Here is a 20,223-nt window from a genome sequence, read left to right as displayed (position 1 = left end):
TATGCAACATACCCAGAAGAGCACTGAATTAGGTCTAATGGTCAACCTCTCTCAAACCCTCATCAATGAAGAAAATGCATTTTCTACTCCATTTATTATAAGCCCAACTCTAGGGTATTTTAGAATGTTCTTCCATACCATCTGAATCCCATCTAATAGCTAAAACAAAAAAAAAAACAAAAATGGATATTAAGTATCTTGTTCAAAGACACACATCTAAAATAACAAACGAGGATTTGAACCCAAGACTGAATCCAAAGTACAGTCCCTGAACCACTCAGAGAACAGTTCTTGAAAGCTTTCGGTGGGAGGCTTAATGTACTCACCCGTGCATGATCTCTGGTCAGGCATCAGTGCAAATCCAGGCTGACAGCTACATTCATAGCTGCCTTCTGAATTGGTGCAGAAGGTTTCACAGCCGCCATTCATTATGCTACATTCATCAATGTCTAAAAAAGCAAAATGAGAGCGATATCATTTTGTGGTATAATCTGAATGTTTATCTCTTGCAAAATTTAGGCTGGAATTTAATTACCATTATAGAAGCATTAAGAAGGAGGGCCCTAGTAAAATGATTATCCCATAGGGGCTCCCTCAAAGGTAGTATTGGTGCCAACCCAAAAGAATGAATCTGTTCACCTGTTGCACTTTCTCACTCTCTTGGGAAGATTAGAAAGAAGGCCCTAACTTCAGACCTATACTTTGATATCGGACTTTCCAATCTTTAGAGTTGTAAGTCTAGTGAATTTCTATCCGTTACAAATTATCCAGCCTAAAAGGCTCTGCTGCAATAGCACAAATGGACTGAGATAATGTCTTCTGTTTATGGCAATCCTCTTGCTTACTAATTCAGTTATAGTTTTGAATTTTCAGTTTGATTGGCTGAGGTTCCAACCTTTTTTTTTTTTTTATTAGAACCTCAGTTGAAGTTCTGAGTTGTCCTGTCTCAGAAGAGACATGTGAGACTTGGCAGTCCTATGTGATATACAGTCAAAATGAGGCAGAAACTGGCAGGGAATAAGAAACTGATGTAGGGAATAGGAAAGCCCCAGAGCCTTCTGAGCCACGCTTTGCAGCATAATTAAACCTACAGCGGACCAATCAGGAAGCAAAATATTCGTTCCCACAAAAATCCGTTTATAAGGAGGGTCATACATAACTCTCCTCCAATGCAAGCTGTGAACCTTCCCTTGACTTCTCCCACACAGCTATCCTTTGAAGTTTTTAGCTGATCTGTGCCGCCTAAGGGCAGATATCTCACCCTGCACTTTTTTCCACAGCGCTCATTATGTTTAGCTTATCTCAGCGCTCCTTATCACTGGCTGCTTTGCCTTAGCACGCCTGCCCATAAACAATGCATGTGCTGGTGTTCATCATTCAAAACAACAGGCATCAAATTACACTTATTCTAGTTAAAACATCCCATACCTTTCACTCTACTGGTTCTTTAAACCAGATAAACTGGGTTAAGAGCTAAAGATTGTGATCTACTATGAAAAGAACTGAAAGGGGAAATCAAAAAGAAACATGAAGTCAAAGCAGTGCTGAAAACAGAACTCTCAGGTTGCCTTACTGCAGAGTTGTGTAAGAGGAAAGGGAAGTTTAGAACTCACCAACACAGAAGAGCCTGTCAGGAGTGGAATGATACCCAGGGTTGCAGGCACACTGATATTTCCCTATGAGGTTCACACAGCGACCATTGGGGCAGAGGTTTGCGCTCAGCTCACACTCGTTGATGTCTGTTTAGAAACCAAGAAGAGTAAACATGAAAATGTGAGCTTCTTTTCAAATAAGTTATTAATTTCATTACATTATTTTCACATACAGATATGATGGTGCTTGGATCGTATTCAACACCTGCTATTTCCCCCTTCCAGTTCTCCTGGCTCTCCCAAGCCCATCCCTACCAAAAGAGTTCCTCTGATTCAAACAAGATCTGACTCTGCAGAGAGGCCTGTCCGTCCTCAAACAAGTGATCTGAAAAATCTTTCTCCTTACCAATACACGCAGATATGTTTGGAGACAGCTGATGACCAGGTGGGCATTCACAGCGGTAACTTCCCTCTGTGTTTATGCAAGTACCCCCTCGGCACAGGAGAGGATCTCTCTGACATTCGTCAATATCTGCAAAATGGAAGTCAGACAATTGAAGAAGGTGGTGACATCCTGTTCTACTTAAGCAAGCCATTCTTTTTACTATCCATCAGAGCTGGGAGTCCTCAATGCGAAAGGCTTGCTCCCTTCTTGGAGAACTGTTGTCTTCCTCATTCAGATACACCTGGGAAGTAAGAGGTGATAGCCCTCTCCCAAGATAGTAGCCTCAGTAATGACTGACTGAGTTGGCATGAAAGCATCATACCCTGACTTTGTCTCAACATGAGGACAACTCTCTGGTACAATTCACACTGTAGAGCTCTCGATAAAAACCAGAGTAAGGCTGCAATGCAGGTGAACTCTTGGCTTCTCTTCCGATCCTGAATTGGACTGCTTCTCCAGAAGACGGAAATGGGACTCCTACTACAGCTCATACCTAAATCGTACTCAAGTCACTTCATGGTACAGGTGTCAAGACTCACAACTTAATTGTCAACGTCACCCACAATCCTCCAGCACAAACTCCCCAGTTCATTCCCCTCACCAGTCTCTTTCTGCCCAGACTGACTCACTGGTTGGGATACAAGTGTGGTGGGTAGCGGGAAGAACCTGGGACAAATGGTCTATGACACAGAACCTTCTGGAATCCTTTTCTTCCCGTGCTGACCAAATGACTACACACTTACCCATGCAGTTCTTCATCATCATGAATCCACTTTCATAGCCTTCGTCGCACTTGCATTCAAAGTCCCCGGGTGTGTTCACACACTGGCCTCGGCCACACAGGTCCGGAGAGATGCGACACTCATCAATGTCTGGCACAGAAAGAGGAGTAGCAGCGAGTGAGTAGCTATGTAGGGAGTGGGAGGGGACTAAAGGGCTGTCCCCCTTCTCGTCCCTGGAGGCCTCGTCACTGACCTGTGCAGTTCCTTTCTTCGGAATCAAGAGCAAAGCCACTGTCGCACCTGCACTTAAAGCTGCCAATGGTGTTTCGGCACTTGCCGTGGGTGCAGAGGCTGGGTATCATCTTGCACTCGTTGATATCTTCAAGAAAAAGAAAATGAATGTGGATGGGTTACCAGTTAGGAGGTCTCTGTGTGTAATGTGTTTTTTTTTTTAATTTGTTTTTGTCGGTCGTGGGGCTTGAACTCTGGGCCTGGGCGCTGTCCCTCAGCTCTTCAGTTCAAGATGAGTGTTCTACCACTTGAGCCACAGTGCCACTTCTGGTTTTCTAGTTGTTTATTGGAGAGAAAGAGTCTCATGGACTTTCCTGACCGGGCTGGCTTTGAACCGTGATCGTCAGATCTCAGCTTCCTGAGTAGCTAGAATTACAGGCATGAGCCACCAGTGCCCGACTGTATAATATTTTAAACTCTGAAGGTTGGAGGGTCCTGACTTGAAAGAGTCATTTCAAGGGATGTGTGATGATATAGGAAACATAACTGTAAACATCTCCTCATGTTTTCATGGTAGCAGAAGGGAGAAGAAAGGAAGGAGAGAAAAGAAGAAGAGGAGGTAAAGAAGGATGAGAAAGGGGTTGGAGAAAGAGAGATCTATACTTTTCTCCATAAAGGTAATTATATGTGTATGTATATATATATATATATATATGTATATATAGTCCCCATTTTTCTGAGTTGATTTAGTTTTGAAGTTCAGTATATAATAACTGGGTTCAGAGATTCAAAGTCTTACATGAGAGACAGCAGACAAAACTAAACAACCAAAACTAAGATAACCAATTATCCTTTTTTTTCTATATGCTCAAGTAGATAAGCTCTGTTTCCTATTGCATAAAAAGCTAACTTGATTTTGGAATTCGATTAAATCTATAACTTCTTATTTTTGACATGGATTTCACATGCTGGTAGGAAAAACTAAACTAACAGTTGAAACGTCCTAAGTCACCAGAGTGTGATTGCCACCGAAGTAAAGTTTGCTGCACCAACGTCCCACTCCATTGTGTATGCTCTGGTGGGTGACAGGGATTCATCAAATGGTCAGCCATAAGGTCAGGTCACCTGTCCTTGACTGACTGTATTCAATCTTCCCAAAAGGCTACCTTTATTTCTGGCTTAGGCTAGTACTAAGATAAATGTTACCAATTTGATGTTTAGATTGGGAGGTCAAGGCCTTCAGTATGTTTTGAGGTGTGTGTGTGTGTGTGCACACGCGCAAGTGTGTGTGTGTGTGTGTGTGTGTGTGTGTGTGTGTGTGTAACACTTCACTGTTATAGAATTCAGAAAGCCAAAAATGAAGGGTGAGCAAGTGGATGATATTTGATGTCTACGGGCTCAGGAGAAGTCAGCTAATCAAGCACTGAAAACACCGGTACCTTTGAAGAAAGGTTTGCCATTGGTAATGTCTTTTGTGGCAAAGCCAGGTCCTCTGGGGCAGAGCTCCTCGTACTCTGGGGTGTTTCTCACAGGACACTCCTCACATTCTTCAGTCCCCCACGCGGCGCCCACGGAACAGCAGCAGGCGTCCATGCGGTGGCGGCCCGCAATGGGGAGAGTACACTCCTCATCGTCGTACCTCAGGAAGCAGGTTTCCAGGCGGATATCTGCCAGAGGAGAGGGGAGGAGGTGAGCACAGGTATTCCCTTTCACTGCCTCAAATGGCCAACTTGTGCTTGGCAAAGTAGAGCACACTTGCTACCTTGCTACCTACATAAGGAATGGAATTCATTGAAGACAAATAGGGTATGTACAGTGGGCAATCTTGCCTAAGCAAGAACACGAGCGCGTATTGGTGAAAGGCTCTCTGATAACTTCAGGTGGTTCTGATACTTCTCTGGCAGGAAGAGTAATCTGAGAACTCCCATGATGCTCCTTGGTGATGCTTTCTCCTTGTGCTCTGCAGCATGCCTTGGACTCTCCTCTCTAGAGAAGAGCAAACTGCAGCGTGTTGTGGAAACACATCTGAGTTAGTTCAGTCACCGCTTCCTCAGACCCACTTCATTTTCGGAGAGGTGGAACGGGGGAGTCCGGAACAAAGTCCGTCTGAACTTGGAACCACATGTCCAGTTGTTTCTGGTTAACTAAATTTGTAACCATACTTAAGAAACGGTCATGACGGGGGTAAAAATGAGTTCCGTATTTACCAAGGCAGATCCTTCCTGTGGCATCCAGAGTCATTCCATTGGGACACTGACATTTGAATGAGCCCCTGGTGTTGACACACAGACCATTTTTGCACACTCCTGGAAACACTTCGCATTCGTCAATATCTAAAAAGGAAAAAAAAAAATGAAGTTCCACATTTGTTTAAGATCAGCCTACCTTTTTCCAGTTGTAAATTCCCAATCATTCTCACCACAGAAAAGGTCATTCTCAACTAGGTAAGTTCAAATATCTAGCTTGCTTCAGCTATGAATAGTAGCATTCGGGGGCAGCTGAATCACAACTGACCCCACCTGTTAATAAAGATAGGAGAGTTTCTCTGTCAGTTTCAGGGAGATAACACTGGAGTCTTAGAGACAGGGAATAGGTTCTTAACAATAGCTCTCATAGCTGTGAACAACTCAGGAGAAATTTGCAGGGAGCAGATAATTAGCTTTAAGAGATCGGATATCTGAAAATAGAGAAATAATAGAAAAATAGGAACTAAATAGAGAAACAGAAACCTGGTTCCCCCCCCCCCAAACTGGCAAAGAAACAGCTTGAAGATAAAGCAAAAATTGTGTTAAGTAATAGGAAGGCTGATTGAGAGTGAAGAAATACTGAGAAGCCCTCCACCCTGCAAATGTATAGCTAGTTCTAAGCCGGCAATGGTCTCAGGTTGGTCGGTGAGCCCCTGTGATGGTCCCTTCTTGAGTTACAAAGCCAAAAAAAAAAAAAATGACCAGGCTCACCCAGTCATCATTCATTCAATCTCCCTCCAACGTACCGGTCCTTCCTGGTTTGCTTCATGGAGGGCACAGCATGTACTCTGTGCTTAATTTGGAAAAATATTCATGATCAAGTTAATCCAAAGAGAAGCACTAATTGCCAGTTCCAAAAAGGAGGGAGCCTTAGGTAAGATGCATACACAACCATGTCTCTATTTCAAAGCAATGACTTTCAAAGCCAGGGATGTTAAAACAAAATTTCTGTAACTTTTTTTGGAGTAGAACTAAATGGGGAATGGATAAAATCTACATTTTTAGAGGAAAAAATGGTTGTTTTTTTTTTCTGTTGTTGTTGCCATTATTCTGGCCACTGGCATACCAAAATGTGCTCCTAAGCTCAGATAAGTTATTAACAGTGAGTCTGGACCAGAAAAAAAGAGCCAAAGGATTCAGTCATCATTTGGAAAGCAAGACCTTGGGTGGGGGTTGTACTGTTCTTCTTTGTTTTAACAGGGGGGGGGGGAAAAGAACTTCATTTCATCCCACATATGGGACTAATTGCTGTTTTTAAAATATTTCAGCTGCTGTGTCATGTCAGGTTGCGTTAGTCACCATGACCTATATCTATCTTGGACTCTGTGAGAAAGAGTCACAGCAATCTGGAGAAAATCCAGTAGACCTTCAAAAAAAGACGCAGTAGACTATGTCCTTCTAAATTACCCATGACCATGAAACAAACAAACAAACAAACACAGGGCAAACTAAGAAAAATGCAAGTTTTATAGTCGTGCCAAATAGACCTTCCCGACAGGTAGCATCTTCAGAGAGTGATGGTCAGTCTGAAGACATTTTTTGCCCACAGTGATCAGGCACTGGCACGGACAACATTCTACATGCCTGTGACATTAACATCTGCTCTCAGTTCTCATTATTTTTTTCCTTCTACTTCATCGCAGTTACATGACCCCTTTCTCCAGTTTAAGTGAACACAAGCATTGCTCATACACACAAATTATGATTTATAAATAATGAGAAATACCTTCACACTGTGTCCCCTTAATTCTTGAGAATCCTTTACCACATACGGGGTCTGTAGAAATAAAAAATAGGAAAAAAAATATAACAATATCCAGACTTCGTAGTTATGAAAGAGGACTTAGCACATGAATGGAGTTTTGTTGTCAGGAATGTACATAATAAAAGTATTTCTGAGATTATAGAGGTAAGGAAGAATAGTAATGAGATGTCTCCTTGAATAAAGCTCAATTCCCCTAAGACATCTCAATAGACATAAAATTGCATTCTGTGATGGTAACAGGCAGGAAACAGAATGCAGATTTCCTTTTTTGCTATTAGCCTGAAGACAGGAATGACATTATGGGACTACTGGGAAATTAATGGGGAGAATACAGCTTAGAACCAGGAGATCTTCAAGCCCTGAAGTATTCACACTACATTCTATTCATAATTTATACACTCAAACAAAGAATCAGCAAACAGTGGGTCAAGCTCTCAACCCTCAGCTTCCCCCCAAGATTCAGAAGTTCACCAGATACCCTCATGAAGTTTAGTCATGAATACTGGTTTCTTTATATCAATTACCTTTTTTGGGAAAAAAAGCTGTACCTATTTAAAAACTAAAAGCAAACAAAGCCGGGTGTGCATTGGTGGCTTACGCCTGTAATCCTAGCTACTCAGCAGGAGGCTGAGATCTGAGGATCTCGGTTCAAAGCCAGCCCAGGCAGGAAGTCCGTGAGACTCTTATCTCCAATAAACCACCAGAGAACCGGAAGTGGCACTGTGGCTCAAGTAGTAGAGTGCTTGCCTTGAGCTGAAGAGCTCAGGGACAGCACCTAGGCCAAGAGTTCAAGCCCCACAACCGACAAAAAAACAAACAAAAAAAAAAATCAACTCAAGGCCACGAGGTTTCCAAGACAGCCCGAAGAAAATGGTGCTTCAAGGAAGCAACCCGATCTAACCACATTACCAGGCAGAGAAAGGAAAGAACAAATTAACCAAATCATGCAAAAGTATTGCCCACGACATTTCCCTTCTTTCCCATTCAGGATTATGTTCCACTGAGGTCACCAGAGACTCTCATGTAATCTTAAGTAGATAAAGCAGTGGGCTTCCCCATCTGTGCAAAGTCAGAGCCCGATTTCTCTTACCAACTTGGCATATGGTGCAGGGGCTTCCCCAGGCAGCGCCGAGGGAAGAGCAGCACTGGGATTTCAAGGTGGCTCCGTTGATGTTGATCTCACACCGCCCATCAATGACAGTCTGCCAGCAAGTGCCCTTGATGGTTTCTGCAGGGAGAAGATGAGGGGAGTATTTCATGCATAGTTAGCAGAATCTATATCAAAAATTCAAACTTGGACATAGGCTTACAGGATGCATAAAACAAAGGATGATCACTGTTTTTGATGCCACATTCATACTTTTATTTATTTTTTGGTAGTAAAAGCTCAGAATGCAGCAGCATTGATAACCACAGGGAAAAAAAATCACTCTTGGAAAGATAAATACCTATGCAGATCGTTTTTGTTGGATCCAAAGTACTTTCAGGAGAACATTCACAAATGAAAGAGCCAGGGCTGTTTTTACACACTCCATTAATGCAAGGATTAGATTCACATTCATCAATGTCTGAAACGAAGACAGAGCTGCATTAACTTCAAGAAGCTAGTCTTGGGAGTAAGGAGAAGAGATTATTTCAATTGTTATCATTGTTTCATTTGTTAGCACATATTCTTAGATAATAAAACCAAACTAAATAGCTTTTTCTAAACTGCATGGAAAGCCAAAGTTGTAAGTGAGCTCATCTCCATACTATATAATCCACTGGTTTGGATCTTTTTATTCGGGAAATCTGGAGCCAATGTATATGTGATTCCCAAAGCATGAATTCGATCTGACTGTACACACTCTTTTCTTTATCTATTAGCATAGCAATTAAAATACCAGTTGAAGGCAAAGGCAAAAATGAATACTTTCAAATTTTGCCCTTCAGTGGCAAATGAGACACCACTTGCATGCAAAGTTGGTATAAGTGCCATTTCGAACCACAGAATCTCAGCTAAATTGGCATGATTATCTAACTTATCCTCATGGTTTGTAATGGCATCCCAAAAGACAGTACAAGAAGAGAAATAATGCTTACCTTCACATGTTTTTAGGTCAGGTTTGTATATGAATCCTTTGGGGCAGGTGCAGACAAAACTTCCGGGAGTGTTTCTACATTGTCCATTGTCACAGAGTAGACTGTTCAGGACACATTCATTAATATCTGGAAAGCCAATGACAATGAGCATAAGAATCCAACTATCCGATTGCATTTCTTTGTTCTTTTAGGGCAGATCTTTAAAGTCTAACGGTATAATTAGTTCCACTACAGAGATGTAACTTTTATACCACTGGATTTGCCAATCATACCTCATTTTAGCAAACCAGGAGCTCAATGCCGTTACCTAAACAAGGTATTTGTGAAGCTTTAAATTTGCTAGTCATTATTTAATTTACTTCTCTTTCAACAGGAAGAAAACTTGGGTTTTCTGGAAATCATTGATCTGTAACTTCGAATAACCGCTTCACTGTGTCAAAAATAAGACTAATTTTATTGATTTAGGGAACTGGATAAATATTTAGGGAAAAAAATGTGATTCATTTTTGATAAGTGTTAGTTCCAGCATGGGTATTTCCTCCACAAATAATTCCAACCATCTCCAGTTATATTTACAAAGTATGAAGCAATCTGTTATGTTTATAACTGCCATGGAGAATTGAGACTTGCAATTCAGAGAGCTGAGGAAAAATCCTTGCTTTCAGATGAATAATATGGTTTTCTAAAGAAAAAAATCAATTTGAGGTCTGAACTGTGTAGATAATTCAGGAAATGAAGATATTATGCAGCTTTTTATAACCTTTTGAGATAAATTACATCCCAGAGCCCTATGGAACAAGCTAGTTATCCACAAGGAATTCTTTTTGTGCACATTGACAGAGTCTGATTAGACAATCATGCGTCAAGTTTTATATCCCTTAACATAAAAAAATTAGTCCTGGGGAATTACATGGTTCACAGCAGTAAATAGACTTAAATCTGCAACACATTTGTAAAATAGGGAAACTTGAGTATGATGTTATACTATTGTTGAGTAAGAACATGCTGAGAATTCTATCAAAACAACATAAGGAATGCTAATATATCACCCAAGGGTCCTTAGTGGTAAAGAAAGGACATGATAAGTCAACATTTGATGCCCAGGGACAAAGATAAGTAGGGAATTTCTTCTCCTGGGTCAGAACACACAAGGGCCATCTGATACTGGATGGCAGGTAGGAGAGTCCACAAGTCATAGGTATTTGCGAAACTATATGAGACTATGTGTTGTACTGAAAGAATGAAAAGAAGGACTCGGTGTTTATCTACAATATATCTGCACACTTATATATGCCAAATAGTCTACTTTCTTAGGCCAGCGTTTTTCAAACATTGCTTCTAAGATACCACTAGTGGTAATCTCAAAGAGTATTAAATAGAATAAAATATGCTCAGTACAAATACAGTTGGGGTCTCCAAGTTTATCTTAAAATTTCTTAAAAATATTACCCTCTCCCACATAAGTATATTTGCTTATACATAAAATATGTTTGGCCTCCAAATAAAAAAGATGTATCATCTTAGGTTTAGTTTTGGCACTTCTTGGCATAGTCCCATAAATAATTAGTTTTGAATATGGATTGTGAAAGCCCAACTTCAGGCAACCTACAGACTATTAGAGAATACTGGTTCTGTGCAGACAAATAGAGAATGTTGGAGAAAACAAAATAATGTCTTGTAGTGATCAGTGTCTTCTCAATCAAATGCTGGAGTTAATTACTGACTGGTATCTTCATTAAGAATTGTTAAAACACACAAAAAAATGGTGTTTGTTAAACTTAACAGAAAGTTGTTATTACTGAAAGTAAGTTGTGTTTTCTCTGATTGAATCAAATAAGTAGTTGGGAACAGAACTGCTTTTCTCAGTGAAAAATAGGGATTACTTTCAGGCCACATGAGAATGAAGCAGAGTATCATTCTGAGACTTTTATAGATCTAAGAAACTTCTCTTTTATAGAGTGCATCTGTTACAGCCCCAATCACAAACGGTCAAGATTCAGTTATGGAAGTATTTGTCTATCCATACATGCATAAGTAGTGCTGATGTTCTAAGTCTTAAGCATTCTCTGGCTCAGTCCTGTAAACTAGTGAAGAGCATCCTCTTCCAAGTAACATGGAAACGAATGTATGGTGCATGAAACGTCTTAGAAAACAGGTGGAACTTCTTACCAACACAGTTTTTCCCAGTTATATCCACTTCATATCCGGAATTGCATACACATTTGTAGGTCCCCCGGAGATTTTCGCAGATTCCATTTGGGCAAATGTCAGGATCTAATGCACATTCATTTATATCTGCATAACGAAAAAGGTTAACAATCAATCACATTCTAAAATAAACAGCTAATGAATTGTTTAAAAACAAACAGTTGTTTTTTGTTTGTTTTGTACAATACAATACATGGAATGACCTTAGGATATCCTTGGGTCAAGGAAAGAAGTTTCATTTGGAAGGGAAACTCTTTTTTCTTACTGGAAGATATTCTGAGTCAAATCTTACTTCTACCAGTCCCTGAGAGGAACTTGTCATCTAGGTTGGATCTATAGTTCTTAGAGTCAAGCTGAAGAAGATACTTTGGACATCTCCTGGCCCAATTCCCAGGACAGAAATCTGAATCAACTATAAAGTCCAAGTCCCTACCACTAGTCTCCCTACCTCCAGCTGCCCTATTTCCACCTGCCTTCCATTCTGTCTCCATTTTTAACCTCCTGAAGCCACAGTGATTATGTCTTGTGCATGGTTCAACCTTTTGTAGAGTCAGCAACATCCTCAAGATTAAAACAGCAATCCTCTTGTTCACTGGGTCCAAACTTCTCACTCTTCCATTCACCGTGTGTGGAGCACTTTGTGTGTAGTTGTTCTTATCGAGCCCAAACCAGGCCCACCGCTTTTGCGTCCCTTCTCCACCCTCAGGAGGCCGAGTCCTCCTCCTCCCTCTGTGCCCTGACAGACTTAGGGGAGATTTAGTGGTGGATGAGGGATGCAGTATCAGTGGTTACTGGATTGTCTCAAATCCGCCACCGGACTCTTGCAGACATTTTTTTTTTTTAATCTCCAAGTCCCTTAGCAAAACTAGCTTATTCCCCACGAACTCACTACTTTCCCTTCTTTCCTTCTCTTCCCATCTTATCCAGACATAATGATAAAATTAATCATGCTGAATGAACTGACAAATCCACTTTGTTTTTAAAACTCTCTTGTCAAATTATGTTTGTTTATATTCAGAAGAAAATACTCTTTTCTTTCATCTCATCTGTGGTTACCTTTATTTAAAAAAATTATTGTAAAAGTGATGTATAGAGGGGCTACAGTTACATAACTCGGGTATTGAGTATATTTCTTTTTGAACAGTGTCACCTCTTCCCTCGTTTTCTCCATTTTTCCTTCCTGATCCCTCTCCCTCAATATTTATCTTTATTTGAATTCTCCCTTTTGACATTTGTCTTGACCCCAATATTTCTCTGGTTCTACCTCCTACACAAATCATCTATTATTTTCCAACCTACTTGCTGTTGTGATTGACGCAAAAAATTAAAAAAAAAAGACCCTCTACTGTCATCTTGTAATGATTGGAGCCGTTGACAATTCAGAAATCTTACAGATTAGGAATAGATAACAGTTCAATCATCCCATATTCCTGAAAGCCCAACTACTCCTTCTTCAGAATGAGCAACCATAGTCATTGTGGATCATCCGCAGTCCCCCTTCAATCCCCCTTGGAGAGATCCTAGTCCCTTCAGCTAGCAAGCCCCTCCCCCACAGCCAGCAATCCCAGGGTCCATCATGCCCCAGTGATGGTTACAGGAACTTGTATGACTCTCAGAGACATCATGAGGTGGTGGCCAGAGAAAGACCAGGCTTAGCCTGGTGTTAACAGATCAACCAGAAAGCCCAATGGAAAGCACCAGAAAGCCCAATGCTGCCTCTGCACATGCTTAAGGTAGTAAAGTTTTGCAAGGACTCCTTACCAGTGCCCGCTGATGTCATTCCTGGACCACTGCTGCAGAGAGCCTGGTATTCCGCTGCAATAAATGAACAGATAGTAAATGATTCCCTTGTCTGCAGAACGGGTCGATCCTGCCCTTGGCTTTGCATACATCATTGCCTCCCAAGTGAGAAGAACTGAGGTAAAGAGGCTAAGGAAAAGGAGCTATCTCCTGGTGGAGTCATCTTGATATCAAGGCTCTCACTCTAAAGGATACATATCACTGAGGAAATTGAAGGATACGAGCGAGTTCGAGTGATTCCTTGTGCAAAAGCACTTTCGGAAAAGAGATTTTTCCTACAAGTTGATTTCGTTCACTTGGGAGCACTTTACACTGACGGTAAAACGTGCCTATTAACATGTGGTTTCTTAACTGTTAATAAAACTTGCTCCCACCATCTTGGGAATACTATTTTTTTCCCCCTTAGTGCTGTTTCTTGTTTTTTGGTTGTTTTTTTTTTTTTTTCAGTATAATCGGTTCTTGACATCTTTTCATTTCTCTGCAAATTCTCCAGATTTTCCTCACAAGAACACAGACATGTGTTCAAGTATGTGCGTGTATGTGTGCTCATACGTGTGTGTGTGTGTGTCTGTGTGTCTGTGTGTCTGTGTCTGTGTCCGTCCTGGTGCTTAAACTCAGGGCCTGGTCACTGACCCTTAGTTTCTTCACTGAAAGCTGAAAAGCTTGATGAAGTTGATATGAAAAGCAACATAAAGCTGAAGAGAAGACTGTAAGTGAACAATGTAAACTTGTTTTAATCACCAGTGAGAAATGACTCCATACGCAAGTTGCTGCACTTGCAGAACACAAAGATGAACTTTGGAGGCTGCATGGCTAAAATACTGTGGTGGATATTGTCCGTTGATATTCAAAATGCCAACTCCCCTGAAATGAGAGCTACTCTGATTAGGGATCTCCAGGATTTAGCATTTTTCACCTACCAGCCATCATTTCTTTACTGTTTAAAAAATCAGGTTTCCTCTGGTCCTCTTTTCCTAAACTATCATTTTCTTATCTATGGTAAGAATTATTTGGAGATACATATCATTCAGGGGAAGACGTTTTACAAAAAATGATAGACTTTGCATTTCCTGGATTCCAAGCCTTAACTTTTCCCCTTCCTCAACATGTGAGTATCTTTCATGAGTATCTTTCATGATTCTCATCTGTCTGTACATTTAGAATGTTAGAAAAGTACTCTGAAAAAGTGAACATCACACCACAAAACTTTGATAATAATAATAGTTACATGGAACTTTTTTACTTTCTATACATGTAAAGTATATTACACACGTATTTAACTGGTTGATGATCATGAATACATGATAAAATGATCATTTGTATATTATTTAACAGGAAAAAGTAATCAGCCAGAATAAAGCGTTTTCTTAAATTAATTGGATAACTTAATTGTTCCTCTGTGAGATTTCTCTAATAAGGTACTTTGATCAAATTCACCTCCTCTAACATGCTTAAGTTTTTTCTTTTCACTGGCATTCCTTATTGCTTTTAGCCTTCCCTTCAACTTTATCTAGTTTTTCATAATATTTTAATTTCTAACTCTGTAATCTCAAACATTATCGTATTAAAAACAACAAGTCTTAAAAATAAAATCATTTAAGGCAGAAATGAATAAACTGAATCGGATACATAAACCAGCCAACAAAACTACATTTTTTCCCCCAATATTAAGCCTCAGCTTATTTTAGGATAAGACATTACAAGCCAACTGCCAAGCTTCCTCAAAATTATGCTCAAGGAGTGACAATATCTTGTCTTAATTTCAATAAATTCCTGCTGCTTTTCAAATAGAGATAGGTTACAGTGCCCAGGGCCTTCTGTATTAGCTAAGACGATTCACTTTGTAGATCAGAAGACCGAGGATCCTTTTTTCATATTTTTTGATTTTATGATTATTTTTATTAATGTAACTAAGTCATCTCAAATTCTTAAATGAGCCAAGAATAAAAGCACAAATAACCTACCCCCCCCAAAAAAAAAGTAATCTGTTTATGATGCAGAGAGTAGACTCTCAGCCAGTGCCTATGTCTGTTTTCACTGGGCCATGTCACCTCAACTGCAGAAAAATACTTTTTCCCTAAGGTTGAATAAAACCATTTAAGAAAAGCACACCAAAATCAACATGTGGGATGGGAACAAAATTCACAAGTGGCCTTCTGGGAAACTGTTGGAAATATTCAGGTAGGCTGAAAATTATTTACTTTTATGCTGTATAAAGTTCTGCTTTTCTAACAGTCGGCTCCTGCAAAAGGCCAACTCGTGAAGCTGCAGGCATCTCACAGAGCTGAAGACTACTGAGGTAGAGGAATTCATAAAAAATAAAATAAAAATAAAAAGACACACAAAGGTACTGCAGATCACAAATCACCAATGACTGAGGACTGAGTAAGTAACTCATGACTAGCCACAGCCTAGCCCCTCCCAAGACCCCAGGGAAGGTACAGGATGTAGTTGAAAGCACAGTGTAACCTTTTTCGGTGACTCGTCTAAATGTAAAGATTGCGCGTGGTTTCAGAGAAGTGATACCCTCTGCAATATCACGTACCTGAGTTCTGGGCAGGGCATGGCTGGCATGGTTCTCCAAAGGCATACTCGGTACTGGCACAACAGCATTCAGATTTGGTAACAGCACCAAACAGGGGTTTGACACACTGGCCTCTCTTGTATCCCCCGTAACAAGTGCTCCGCATATGGGTGTCTAAACGAGAAAAAGCACACATCATCACACTGTCGCTTTAAACACATGAGAACCTACCAGGTCAAAGTTGAAGCTGCCTTCGTTTCTCCATTATCTCTGTTCTTAACTCACAAAGAAGGTCTCTGGTATTGGGACTTGATACTTTAATAATAATAATAATAATAATAAACAAAACACCAAACCACACTGGTCTTCTAAGCAGTGAAAACTAGTAGCTAGCCTTGCAGTTTTCTAGGGATTACCATGGCTTACCAAATTATGAGGCTCTTAAGTGCTGGGATTCTATCTCATTCATTTTCTACTTCCCCAGATACACATAGATCAGGCACTTAATAAGTGTTGAATGAATCCTGAACCTCCCACTCTGATAAATAAGACCTTTATTAGAAATGTGGCTACCCCAAAATAAACATGCAATTATTGAAGGTCTAAATTAGGTGTACTTTCCAAAAGGAGGAAGTTTAATCTGTAAAAGGCTCATTATATGAATCTGTAGATGTAGGTCAACTAAGACACATCACCTTTACTACCAGGTAGGGAGTTTCCAGCTAGGTCCAATCCTTTCCCAACCTGAAGGGTTTATTCAACACTTTTCTTTCAAATTATGTGGATAAAATTTGTACCAATTTCTCAACAACTTTCAGACTTATTAGGCCATGTAAAACTATTATTACTGCGTATGTTTCTGGATTACCCGTATTTGCCTTTGCATTCTGCACTTCCTTTGGAAATTTACTTCTCTATGAGAAAGTTCACCATGAGCTAGTAAGCTCATATATAGGCTAATTTCAAAGACCATTATCAACAAAAGAATATTGGGTACACATATGGATTTAGAAAGTAAAGGGGAGATGGGGAAATAGGGGATTTCTGGCTTTCCTTTATCCCCAAACTTAAATTCTATTCATTCAAGAAAAGCCTGTTGGATTTTGACTCTGCAGATATCCATTATTTCCTGTCTGCTATGGTAAAGCATCTTTGTTATTAGTGGGCTTTGCTGACGGCCACCAGATGCCTCTCCATCATAAACCAAGCCATGAATGCCATTTCCTTACCCACACACACGCGTCCATCCAGACCCACGGCCAGGCCAGGGAAGCATTCACACCTGTAGGAGCCGTCAGTGTTCACGCAGCGCCCGTTCATGCAGATCCCAGGTGTTTCACACTCATTAATATCTGTGATAGGAAGAGATTCTGATTTTAAATGAGGTGTCTTTTATCTAAAGCTAGAACTTGTTTGCCCTTAGAGAACACTGAACCTGGATAAGATGGAAAATAATATGCAATGTCTCAACAACAAAAAGCTGAAGAATATGCATTCCCAGTGGCCTATGAAAGAACAGAACAGACAGAAAACAATGTTTGGAGCTTGTTACTTTTCCAGTAAAAGTTTCTTTAATAGTTTTCTCCAACGAAATCTCTTTTTTAAAAATCTAAAATAAGAATCTCGAAGGCTAGAAGAGAATTGGAGGAAGAAGGAAAACAATGGGCAAGAGACACAGGGTTGTGTCGTTACATGAAGACAGTGCCAGAAATCCAGTTGATAAGAAACCAAATTTTCCACCTAGGCAGGATGATTTTCCCTTTGTCATTTAACAACCCGGCTGGTATCTCTCCTAGCGTCACTTTTGTCTGAGACCTTTGGGACAATGAGCCTAACATTAAGAGTTGTACCATTAAAGACACTGAAGGGACGTCATAGAAAAAGAACAGAAAATAAATATAGAAGACTTTGATGATCACATTTGGCTAATAATACTGTAAGCCTTTGGAATCCAGCAAAGAAAAGTTTTCCCTGAACATTTCAAGTATTTTACATTACTGTGGGCATCTACTTAGAAAAATCTGGTAAAAGACTTTATTGGATTTATATAAGTAATAGTACAGAGTTTTCCCCCTTCATAAGGGGAAGTAGAAAAGGTACCAAAATCATGTTTTGGAAAACACTTAGAAGCAAGTCACTTTATAACAACTCCTTTTATAATATATAACTAGAGTATATGACTATTTCCTTTTTTTTCTGACTTTAAAAAGGCAAACGGAGAGCAAAACACCTCCATGTTTAACTTAGCTTGTATTGTTTGGCACAAAACATAGTCAGATGGTCCAAGATCGGTACAACCCGTGTACAGATTGTATTTAAAACAGCAGTGGTATTTCAGTATGTGAACTCTCAGATTGATTCAGTTGTTTCGGCTATCTTCTTGTTCAAGTTGAGACCTAGAGTAAAACAGTGGAGACTACAGACTGCAAAGCACCACAAAGGCTTCTTAATGGGGACAAGGACTTTAGGTTGAATAGGTAGGATACAGATGGCTCAAAGTCAGTGCCTTCAGCTTCTAGAAAGGGATCAAAGAGGCCACAGCCCTGTGGTCCATCAGACTAGTTAACTATAGAGATTAAATTAGCACTGGGCATTCAGCTTTCAACAGTCATAACTTTGTAGGCTCCTAAGTGTTCAGTACAAAGGAAAAATCTTGTCCCACAGCCTGTATCTGTGCTCTATACCCCAGAGTAAGTAAGACAAAGGTACTAATACGGGATGGAGGGAACTATGAAGGAGCATCCTATTCTTCCAGTCTTCTCTTTCTTCACTTCTCCTCATCTCTTTTCTTTTCCCTTCTCCCTCCCTTAAAACAGAATGCTAAGCTAATCCTAGCAAACATCAGTAATTTGAAACAAGTGGGAAAACTCTCGACAGGCCACTATTTCTCTGGCTGCAGCAGGATGTAGAACCTTGTTTCACTGATTCATAACATCACCGAGGTGGCGGATGGACTGGATACACTTCGTGCTGAGAAACTGCCGCCTGGGTTGTCTGCAGCCTACGGGCCCTATGGGCAAATCCCAGAGAGCTGTGCAGGTTGGCAAGCAGGGCGGGGGTTCTCTCGTAGAAGTCCTGCTCACAAAAGGGGCTTTCACATTTCCTTCCATTATTTTGTTTGGAAGCCTCATTCTAAATATTCCAGCCACCATGGCCTTCCCCTTTCCCTTTTAACTTGTACAGCACTTCATCTGTACCATGTGACACTCTAATTCAGGGCCATCTCACAGCATAGAGGATTTCCAGGTCCTCCCAAGTACCAAGCTCAGAAGGACAGGAATCACTTTCCTCTCTTGAAATTTTGAAAACCCCAATTGTTCTTTCTTGCGGTGAAAGCCAATTTCTACAATATCAAGAGCCATTGGTGTGAAGGTCATAGAGAATGTGGGTATATAACCAAGGGCTAGACCTCTTTTAACGCCTGGATTCTCCAAGAACGTGTCTTGCCAAGGACTTACACATAGAAGGCTTTCTTCTACACAACTTTTACCTTAAGGGACCCTTGTCCCTCAAGAGACAATCAGGGAAGAGGCATCGTCTGACTGTCCCTTGCTTTCTCAACCTTAAGCAGCTTGACAGACTCTACTTCTACAACTCAAGCCAAGAACAGAGGCTCTGAGCAGTCTTCCAACCAGATATTCTGGCCCTAGTTCGAGTATAAGGTTCCTGGGAAGTCTGACTTCAGCTCAGATCTCAGGTCCAAGTGTAGTAATTCCTCATCCTTCCTATAAAAGCAGGAGGCTAAGCACACATTTATCCCCAACAACTCTTTTTAAGCCTCTAACAGCACAATAAAACTCAGTTTCCCATCTGGAGCAATGAGATTATTCCAAAAGTTATCAAGCTCTTGGTGTGTTTATATCTTCCGCTCAGTCCTGTTTCCTGTTTTCTTTGCAAAGTAATTTGATAAAGCCTAAATAAACTGACCACGAAAAAAAATGTTTTGTTTCTTAAGATAGCGAAAGGAAATAATGAGGAAGGTATTACTGCCAATAGCGTCTACAGAGAGTTGGCTCAAGTGGTACACTTGCTACAATCCCCAGTACTGAGAAGATGCCTTTTCTGAAATAAGATAGCTATCTGGTCATAAACTGAAGTTCTTTAGATGACTAGACAGAAGAAGGAGTCCTAGCCAGGTTTCCTAAACCAGAATTTGAAGTGCTAGAAGTGGAGAGACTCCTTAGGGAAGGTGTAACTCTCAAGAACGCAGGAGGACAAGCTGATGAAGCCCCCATGACTGTTTTCAAGCACGTACCCTTGCAGTAACGCCCATCTGATGCTAGCTGGAATCCAGGTTTGCAAATACATTTAAAACTACCGTCTTCGTTGATGCACATCCCATTAAGGCACATGTTTCTTATGCTGCATTCATCCATATCTGAAAAAGAAAATGATTTTTACACATTTCTGTTAGCATACATCAGTTGTACGAAGGGCTTCATGTGACATGTCGCTATGTGCGTACCACGTACCTTGAGCATGCTCACCCTCTCCATGGCTCTCCCTCTGCCTCCCTCCCCCCTTCCCAGAACAATCTCAACAAGCTTCATGGTTCCATTTCCACACACTTTGACCGTTTTCACTTCCTTCGGCCTCTCTTTTCACCCT

The 20,223-nt window shown here is 40.6% G+C and overlaps 1 protein-coding gene across 2 annotated transcripts in view; it reads right to left on the bottom strand.

The window, feature by feature from the left end:
- Fbn1 (fibrillin 1) overlaps positions 1-20,223 on the bottom strand; it is a 203,474-nt gene that overhangs the window by 68,833 nt on the left and 114,418 nt on the right. For both annotated transcript variants that reach the window (XM_070026602.1, XM_070026603.1), the window contains 16 exons: positions 19,871-19,993; positions 16,845-16,967; positions 15,637-15,789; positions 13,053-13,106; positions 11,253-11,378; positions 9,084-9,209; positions 8,450-8,569; positions 8,092-8,229; positions 6,963-7,013; positions 5,198-5,323; positions 4,430-4,657; positions 3,013-3,138; positions 2,781-2,909; positions 1,999-2,124; positions 1,614-1,739; positions 327-449 (listed from right to left, as the gene is read on the bottom strand). In XM_070026602.1, the coding sequence (XP_069882703.1) occupies positions 327-449; positions 1,614-1,739; positions 1,999-2,124; positions 2,781-2,909; positions 3,013-3,138; positions 4,430-4,657; positions 5,198-5,323; positions 6,963-7,013; positions 8,092-8,229; positions 8,450-8,569; positions 9,084-9,209; positions 11,253-11,378; positions 13,053-13,106; positions 15,637-15,789; positions 16,845-16,967; positions 19,871-19,993 (1,998 nt within the window). The remainder of the gene's footprint in view (positions 1-326; positions 450-1,613; positions 1,740-1,998; positions 2,125-2,780; positions 2,910-3,012; positions 3,139-4,429; positions 4,658-5,197; positions 5,324-6,962; positions 7,014-8,091; positions 8,230-8,449; positions 8,570-9,083; positions 9,210-11,252; positions 11,379-13,052; positions 13,107-15,636; positions 15,790-16,844; positions 16,968-19,870; positions 19,994-20,223) is intronic.

Source organism: Dipodomys merriami, unplaced genomic scaffold, assembly GCF_024711535.1.
Source record: "Dipodomys merriami isolate MVZ:Mamm:240054 unplaced genomic scaffold, mDipMer1.0.p SCAF_185, whole genome shotgun sequence".
In the NCBI taxonomy this organism is placed as follows: domain Eukaryota; kingdom Metazoa; phylum Chordata; class Mammalia; order Rodentia; family Heteromyidae; genus Dipodomys; species Dipodomys merriami.
Note: the sequence above shows the minus strand (reverse complement) of the source record. Positions and strands in the feature narration are given on the sequence as shown.